Source organism: Lonchura striata, chromosome 1 (assembly GCF_046129695.1).
Source record: "Lonchura striata isolate bLonStr1 chromosome 1, bLonStr1.mat, whole genome shotgun sequence".
Classification (NCBI taxonomy): Eukaryota; Metazoa; Chordata; class Aves; order Passeriformes; family Estrildidae; genus Lonchura; species Lonchura striata.
In genome coordinates this window covers 140,824,794-140,833,875 of record NC_134603.1, presented here as the reverse complement: position 1 = coordinate 140,833,875, position 9,082 = coordinate 140,824,794, and the positions used below count along the sequence as shown (strand labels likewise).

Here is a 9,082-nt window from a genome sequence, read left to right as displayed (position 1 = left end):
TCATGTATATTAAGGAAAGTGAAATGTTATGGACCCTTTATAAGGATATACAAGCACAAATGTTGATTAGGTTTTTGGTAGAATGATGTTCACATTACATCATATCATTGCCTTCCAGGGTTTTATGCAGTCTTCTTCCAAAGAGTCGTGATTAAGAAATCACTGTGGAGACAGGAATTTTTCTTTAAGTCAGCTTGGAAAGAAGTATTCCCCAGAATTAAAGTAATAAAATCTGGCAACATACCTTGCCTTTCGGGTATCCTACACTGATAAACTGAAATTCTGTTCATCATGACAATGTTCAATTGAAACAGTTTCTATCCACAGTATCACCCAGACAGTTAAAACACTCAGGCACCTTCACTCTGCCCAAAAACAAAAATGAAAAATCAAATGAATGCAATTTCATCCTGCAGCAGAGGAGCCACTCATCCTGCCACCACCCAGCATGTGGTAATTCCACAGTGTCACTGTGTGCTCCCAAAACAAAGGAAAAGTGGCTTCTCAACATGAATAAACATCTGTTACTTCTGGGTCCTGGTGACAGAATAATTTCTGGAGTTTCTTTGGAATCTTATATTCTAGAGAGACAAGCCACCCTAGAGGAAACCAAGAATTCACCTCCCATTCTGCTGTCACCATCACCCAGCCACCCTGGTCATTCCTTGTGGGCATTTTCCTGAAGGCCAAAGAAAATGTGATCCTTTCTTGCACGCTGGTTGGTGAAGGCACACAGGGCACACATCTCCCTCTGGCAGCCCCCAGTTTGACAATTAAACTGCTCCCTTTGGACACAGGGCTTTGAGGCACTGCATTTCCCACATCATCTGTGGTCAGGCAACCTCAGGGCCACAGGCTGTCACTGCCTAGCACAGGTAACAATGTCCTATTGTTTCAGCCATGCATGCAAACACGGCAGTAGCTAAGCAGCCCTCAGTGCACTCCTGCCTCATCAAAATGCATGGAAAGGATAGGATTAGGATAGGATAGGATAGGATAGGATAGGATAGGATAGGATAGGATAGGATAGGATAGGAGACAACTTCTCTGTCTTTGTCAGGTGCTACGGTGTGCACTGTAAAAATCAGGCTAGTGAAATTTCCTTCATAAATGGCACAGTCATGCTTGATGCTGCATTATGATGGGAGAAATGGGATAAAAGTCTTCTTGATGGCAGTATTTTTTTTTTATTATTCCAGTGTCCAGTGTGTCTCACACAATTGGCAAAGCACTTTCCAATTGCGGCCTGGGTGCATTAGGAAATGTCCCTCTGTTCTGGCATTACAAAAGCAAGGCAGAAATAAGCCACCTGAGAATTTGATAATTCTCCTTACTTAGATTTTGACAAGTTAGGAGCTACAGGAAATAGCTTAAAAGTGTCTGTCTCCCAGAGAGAAATTCAGAGCTGACATACCTGTCCCAGAACACCTGTGCACTGAAAAGGGAAATCACGAGGATCCAACCTGCTCTAGGTGCTGATTGCAGCAGGAGATATATAATCTTGCTCGGAGCCTGGCTGGCTCTTTTATACCCACAGGTGTCAAGCCTGTCTTCCCTAGATGGGGGAGAAGAAATACCTACAACTTTTCTGCAAGTACTGGCAGAAGACGAGATAGTTGCTTCTTGCAAAGGCAAGGAGAAGAAGTGCATGCCTGTTAGGTATTAGCTAATTATCTGGACACCTGACTAGCACTGTCACATCTGAGCTTAATGTTCTCAGCCAGAAGCCACTCAAAGCACTGTCACTTACCAGTTCAAGAACACCAGGCTGCAGGATAGGTTTTGGGCTTGGAAAGACCCTTTCTATCACTGCTACTGCATAAAGCTCTGGCATATCACTCCACTGATATTCTTGTGACTTGCCAACTGGAATCGCTAACCCTTGTTTCAAAGTCTTTTATTTCTTCTGCTGTCACTGCCCTGTTTTGTAAACACGTACACTGAAAGAGGAAACACTGCAAGATGCACATCACCACTGTCTGTGTTTTGCTCCCAGACAGAAGAATAATCTTAAGTGGTGAAGTAACAGCTGCAGCAGATTTGAAGAAAACAAGTTTCAAGTCTCACTTTTCTGATCACTGGTACCAAGTGGGAGATGCATTGCAGGCTTCTCTGGTACCATGGGCTGGCTGAGGCTATCCTGCAGGCACTGGTGCAAGGGCCACGCTGGGCATATAGCACAGCACAGGCTCACTGCCACATGATCTTCATCTCCTCAACTGGCAATGGTCTCCTGCTCAGGATCACTACACCTCACCACTCGCCTTTTAACTCTCCTCTCTCCTACTTACAACATGGAAGCTAGTTCTGTATTTAATATTGTAACAACTGCTTTACTGATTTTATTAGATATTGTGGAAGTCCTTTCCCTAGGCTTGTTGTCTGTTCATATACCCAAAGATCACATTAAATCTTGTTTACTACAAGGGAGTTCAAGGCACTAGATCCCAAGAGCCCCAAGTTCAAGGCACTAGCCCCAAATTTACTTGAAATCCCTGTTGTCCACTACATGTGAGCTTACATGAGACAACTGTGCATGACACAGTCTTGATTCCAGATGCTCTTTCTTCCTGCTGTACCTGACTCTTCGCCTCATAACAGGCCCAGCACACATCTCATTCCCCAGTGAATTTGTTCAGCTCACTATACACAGAAAATGTCACTTTTTGTGGGGTAGGGTAAACGAGGGGCCAGGAAACGGGAGCACACGGAGCCGGGGCAGGCTGCGGCGGAGCGCACAAGGGGAGCCCGGTCTGCCCTCCCGCCCGTCCCGGAGAGCCCGTGAGTCACGGCGAGGGAGGGCCCCGGCCGCGCCCACCTCTGAAAGCTCCGCGTTACTTCCACGGCCCCAACGGGCGGAGGGCTGCTCTGAACTCCTGTCCCTCTTTCTCTCCTCTCTCTCCTCTCCTCTCCTCTCCTCCGGCGGCGGCACAGGCCGCACCGTCGGGCCCCCCCGCGGCGAGGCGCTGCGGCCGGCAGCCCGTGCCCGCCTGGCCCATGGCGGGGCCGCGGGACCCCGCGGAGCGCTGCTCCTGCCGCAACACCAACTGCGTGGAGCGGCCGCTGCGCCGGCTCTTCGAAGGGCTGGCGAGCGCCGTGGCCGCCTGCCCCTGGCCCTTCGTGCTGGTGCCGCTGCTGCTGTCCGGCGTGCTGGGCGCCGGCTTCGTCTTCTTACCGCAGCGGCAGGCGAACGACATCGAGGAGCAGTTCACGCCGACGTGGGGGCCCGCCAAGGCCGAGCGCGACTTCGTGCGGCGGCACTTCCCCACCGACGACTCGGAGCGCTTCTCCGCCCCGCGGCTGCCCACCGAGGGCGCCTACGCCGCCCTCATCGCCGTGGCGACGAACGGGACCTCGGTCCTGGAGCCGGCGGCGTGGGCAGAGGTGCTGCGGCTGAACGCGGCCGTGCGCGACGCCGACTACGAGCGGCTCTGCGCCCGCAGCGCCGGCGGCTGTGCCAGCCCCAACCCGCTGCTGTCGCGGCGGGGCGATGCGGGACCGCCCGCCCCGGGCAGCCTCCGCTTCCCCGTCAACGGCAGCGAGTTCCTGGGGGCCGCGCTGGGCGGCGTGGAGACGGACGGCGGGCGGCTGCTCGGGGCGCGGGCCCTGAAGCTGGTGTATTACCTGCGGGAGGACGGCCCCGAGGCGCAGGACAGCCGGCAGTGGCTGGAGAGCTTCCTGCAGGACATCCCGGCCAAAGTGAAGGAATTGCGCCTCGGCTCCATTCAGGTAACGCGGGGGCCGGGTGCGGCCGTGCGGAGCCGCCGAGCCCGAAATGTCCGGGCGGCCCCGCCGCGGAAAGGGAAAGGGAAAGGGAAAGGAAAAGGAAAAGGAAAAGGAAAAGGAAAAGGAAAAGGAAAAGGACGGTGGCGGAAGAAGGAGAGTAGGTTGCGAGGGCAGGGGCAATGCTCTTCTGCCAACGTGATATTTGGCCTTGCCTGTGCGTTTGTAAAAAGAACAAGAAGAGGAAAAGTGCTTTATCGTTTCTTGTTGTTTTAACGGCAGGTGACTTACTTTACCTCGCTGTCCAGACAAGAGGAGTTTGAAGGCAATACCAGGAGTGTGATCCCGCTCTTCTCCATAACATATTTCCTGACAATAACCTTTTCAATCATCTCTTGCCTAAGGTAAAATATCTGTAGGCTATGGATCAATGAGCAGTGATCTTTGCTCTTCTTACCTTCCTTCAGTTGATTTCTGCACTTGCCAGAGTGTAGGCATTCTTGAAACTGCAGGCTTCCAGTGACATTTAATGATATGCAAAGGGTATTCCTTTGCTTTTTCTTGTCTATCTGTGCATATTTCCTAACTGCTTAGATGGGGTTCATGGTAAGTACCAGATAAATACATTAACAAGTCTTCAGTGTGGACATGACCAACTTGAATGCTCACTTCCTAGAGAAATTAATCTTGTCCACTGCTGACACCTAGGATCTCTTAGAACATCATTCATCAGGTGTTCTCTTCAGACAGGGTATTGTCTGGGAAATATATGACACATTACTAAGATACTCCTTGAAATATTTTCAGACTGAACTGCATAAGAAATAACACCTGGCTTGCAAGCTGTGGAGTGCTTTCTTCTGGCTTAGCAGTATTAAGCAGCTTTGGATTGCTGCTCTTCTGTGGAGTGCCATTTGTGGTCACTGTAGCAAATGCACCATTCCTGATTCTGGGTGAGTAGAAAAAGTGAGTAGTGAAGACCAGAGCGAAGTTAAAACAATGTAATGGTGTCAGTCTTTTATGATGTGAATGTCAGATAATACAACATTTTCTCCTGAAGCGAGTGTAGGAGATACCCAGAGGTGCAGCCCCCTCAGAGCACCTACAGGTAGGCAAGCCCCTCAGCTCAGCTCAGTGGGACTGGAGTTGGGTTCTGGTGCAAGGGCAGCTTTCCCCAGAAGACAAGGCCTCATCTAGATCCACTGCTACAGCAGGAAGATTGTAAATGGGAGAATGGTAAGGTTAGCACTTCTGGCATTGTTCTAGTGTCCCTGGAAATGTAGCCAGGATGATTAATCCTCTGCAGTATAACATCTGTGTACGAACCAGTCTCAGTCGGCTGCACAACTGAAGTGATGCACTATTTGTGCAAACAGCTCCCCCCAAAATCCCAAGGAAGTTGGTATTGCATCCTTGCTTCACAGAGTGCTTAACAGCCAGTGCTGAACTTTCCAAATACTGATAGTGTTGCTGCAATTAGATCATGTTTCCAATTACATAATGTTGCTGCAAACAAATTACTGCTTTTAAAATCCTTACTGGTCTCCAGTATCATACATTCTTCTGATGTTTTCTTTGGCTTGGTCTCATGCTGAGGAAAACACATGGAGCTCCCAGGTTGACAGAGGCTGTGCATCATCCTAAGCTATCCGATGCAAATGCTCCTTTGGGCAGGCATTGTTTCTTTGTTTTCTGCATAATTCTAATGCATTTTTTATTTACTTTTGTTTGCTCATCAATTGCAGTGGCTCTTACTATCAAAGAGGCCCTTCTGTATACCTGGGAAAGGACTTAAGCCAGTCTCTTCAGATCTTCAGAAATAACACACAGACTTTTGTCTTCCTTGCGTTAAAGCAAACAAATTCTCAGTACATCAGAGGCTTTGCTTTGAAGGCTGCTTGCTTTCCAAAGCAGCCTGGCTCGCTGCCATCCAGTAATACCTTTTGATGTGCTGCTTAATGATTCTTTGCATGTTTGCTGGCAATTGCCTTTCAGGTAGCAGGTAATGATTTCATCTCTTCTTCTGTGCTTGGCCAAATCTCACTCCGCTATTCGGGCAGCCTTGTTTTCCCTTTTGTGTGATTAATTTTCAGTGAATAGAAGAGCCCTTGACAGCATGGCAAAATACTGAAAAGTGTGAGATAATAATCTTGAGAGTTAGCAGAGGTGAGAGAAGCCCATTGCTCTTCATTTTTGAACTTCAGCTCACTCACTCTGGCATCTTAGCAAAATCCCAAATCTTCCTGGCAGGCTTTCCCAGGGACCTGTCAGGTAATATTTATGAGCACATTGGTGTAAATGTGAACAAAAATGAATAATAAATTGTGACTAAGTGCTGGAAGATAAACTGGAGAGAAGTAGACAGAAAGAGCATAAAAAAAGCAAGCCATCAGAAAACTGGAATCTCTCTTCTCCCATGTGATAGCAACTGCTCTTCCTGCCTTCTGAAGGCAGAACAAGAAATTATTGGTCTAAGTTGCTGCAGTGGGGGGGGAAGAGATTGCAGAGATAATGGGGGATGCTTCCAGTAAGAACAGTTGAGCATCAGAATATGTGATGCTTTGAAATCTGTGTCATCTGCATCAGGGGACAAATGGACATCAGCTACAAGACACTTGTCAGAGCTGCAGTAGGTGTGCTCAATCCTTCATCGGGGTCCCTGAGGGATCAACAGCCCATCAGGTCACCAGGAAGTGCTAAAAGGTAATACATTCAGGCACATACAAAGCATCTGTTCTCCAGATTCTCTTGCAACTTGCATCAGCACTGGAGCAGTGTTAGTAGCCCAGTCTCCTTTTTCAGATTTTAGGCAGAATGAAATGTGACTAATGTTGTAGTTTCGTTGGGTGTTGGTGGAAGCTGCCATTGGCAGTGCAGCATTAACAGTCTCTCCTCTTGCAGGGGTTGGCGTTGATGACATGTTCATCATGATTGCTTCCTGGGAACAAAGTTTAAGGAAAAAAGAGAAGTCCAATGTTAAATCTCTGCTGGCTGAGACTTACACAGAGGCAGCGCTTTCTGTGACCATCACCACTCTGACAGATGTTTTGGCCTTCTTCATTGGCACCTGGACTGTTTTTCCATCTGTGAGGTCTTTTTGCCTCTATACGGGCACAGCTTTTGTCTTCTGCTATGTATATACCCTGACCTTCTTTGGGGCAGTTCTGGTATTAAATCACAAAAGGGAGCAAGGGAACCGACACTGGCTGACTTGTATGCGTGTGGATGTAGGTAAAGATCAGGCTGAGAACTGCTGCTTGTACAATGCTTGCTGTATTGGCAGTTGTTCTGGGCAGCCATCTCAGCCAGAAGGTGAGCATCCAATGAGCACATTCTTTAAAAAATATTATGGCCCTTTTATTACAAATAAATGGATCAAGGTGCTCATGGTGTTGCTGTATGGAGCATATTTGGGTGGCAGCATTTATGGGTGTACTCAGATCAGGGAAGGCATCGATCTCCGAAATCTGGCAAATGATGCCTCCTACGTTATTCCATACTATGATGATGAAGACAAATACTTCTCCACATATGGACCCCGGGTCATGGTTGTCATTGCTGAGAGTGTAGATTACTGGAATGAGTCGGTGCGTCTTGGCATTGAGAGCTGCACACAGAATTTAGAGAACATTTCCTATGTAGATAAGAACTACTCGGAGTCATGGCTGAGAGTATACACAGGACTTGCCAAAAGGGGTTTGGTAAATATAGACAGTAAGACTGACTTCTTAAATAACTTAACTGTACTGTTCAGAATTCTTCCCAGTTTTGAGTGGGACATAAACAAGACTCAGGATGAAATAGAGGCTTCGCGCTTCTTCATCCAGACAGTGAATGTGACATCAGCCGTGGACGAGAAGAATCTCCTCAGTCAGTTAAGGGAGGCAGCCAAGCAGTGCAGCATTCCACTGAAGGTGTATCACCCAGCCTTCATCTACTATGACCAGTACCTGGTAATAGTGCAGAACACTGTTCAGAACGTTGTCATTGCTGCCGGGGCCATGCTCGTTGTCTCCCTTCTGCTCATTCCCAACCCATTGTGCTGCTTGTGGGTGACTTTTGCTATAGCCTCTGTTATAGTTGGCGTTGCTGGTTTCATGACATTCTGGAACGTCAACCTCGATTCCATATCCATGATCAACCTGGTCATTTGCATTGGGTTTTCAGTAGATTTTTCTGCTCATATTTCCTATGCCTTTGTTACGAGTGGAGAGTCATCAGCCAATAAAAGGTCAATTGAAGCTCTGTCCCTGCTAGGTTACCCAGTTCTACAGGGTGCAGTTTCTACGATATTAGGCGTAGTTGTCCTGGCTGCATCAAACGCCTATATCTTTAGGACATTCTTCAAGATCATGTTCCTTGTTATTTTGTTTGGGGCTCTTCATGGTCTTGTTTTTATTCCAGTGTTTTTAACCTTTTTTGGAAACTTTGGCAGTTCACCTCACAATACCGTGTCTAAAAAGTTAGAGCATAGGTTTAGAAATGATAAAGACTGTCCATGAATTATTTAAATATAAGATTTTATATATTTACTATGTGGGCACTCAAATGCAGTGACTGTCAGGAAATACACGACATGAAAAGCAGAAGAATAAATACATCAGATCAACTTCAGGACTTCAGAAAAGCCTGGTAAGAAAAATAACAAACTGCACAGAATGGATTTGCATTTTTTACCTTTGTGTATGTTCATCTACCACCTTAATGTTGCTATTTATCTTTTTTTTGTGTGATCTTTTTACTGAATGTTCTAAAATTATTACAAACACTGGCCATTGCATCAGGTGAATGGACTATGTTACATGTGTGTAGGACACAGTCCTAGAGTACCTCCCATTGGACTGTATTTCCTCATTGTTTGCCTTGATGCTCTAACTCATCCCAGCACTGAGCTGGAACACAGTTTTTACCCAAGAGGCTCAAATACAGCAAAATTACAAGAGGTCAGAACTGTCTCAGACTGTAATAATTTGTAAGCCTTCAGGAGACAAAATGTGCTTAGGTTCCGAATGCAGCACAAGAAAACCTTGGGGAAGACTCACCCCAAAGTGACTCCTGTTTTCTGTTCAAAGCCTTTTCTTGGCATCCCATTTTCTAGCTAAGGTTGAACATCTGCAACCCTTAAGAAGTTTGTGTGTGCTTCTGTAGACTGCAATTTGCATGGACCTCTTGAGTTACCACCTTGGGAGATGTTGTTGCATGGTATGAGAGGGCAGGGATTCATTAGAGACAATTGCAGCCTGATTCGGGACAAAGTGAAAAATAACCCCAAGTTTATGCAGATCAGTCCTAAAACTGTAAACTCATAAATTCCATTGTGTTCATCAGTGCATCCTGGGATGCACTGGTAGAGCAGAGG

General features: G+C 47.1%; 1 protein-coding gene across 1 annotated transcript; it reads left to right on the top strand.

Annotated features, from left to right (window-relative positions):
* Positions 1–2,985: 2,985 nt before the first annotated feature.
* Positions 2,986–8,225, top strand: LOC144246217 (patched domain-containing protein 3-like). Its single transcript, XM_077782830.1, has 4 exons — positions 2,986–3,729; positions 4,006–4,127; positions 4,531–4,676; positions 6,625–8,225. The coding sequence occupies exons 1-4, from the start codon at positions 2,998–3,000 to the stop codon at positions 8,223–8,225; spliced, it is 2,601 nt and encodes an 866-aa protein (XP_077638956.1). The 5' UTR covers positions 2,986–2,997.
* The last annotated feature ends 857 nt before the right edge of the window (positions 8,226–9,082 follow it).

What these genes read in the sequence shown, in the direction of transcription:
- LOC144246217 (XM_077782830.1), top strand. Translation starts at nt 2,998, where the DNA reads ATGGCGGGGCCGCGGGACCCCGCGGAGCGCTGCTCCTGCCGCAACACC. An exon ending in TGCGCCTCGGCTCCATTCAG is followed by an intron (nt 3,730 to 4,005) that starts GTAACGCGGGGG and finishes TTTTAACGGCAG; the next exon opens with GTGACTTACTTTACCTCGCT. An exon ending in TCAATCATCTCTTGCCTAAG is followed by an intron (nt 4,128 to 4,530) that starts GTAAAATATCTG and finishes AAATATTTTCAG; the next exon opens with ACTGAACTGCATAAGAAATA.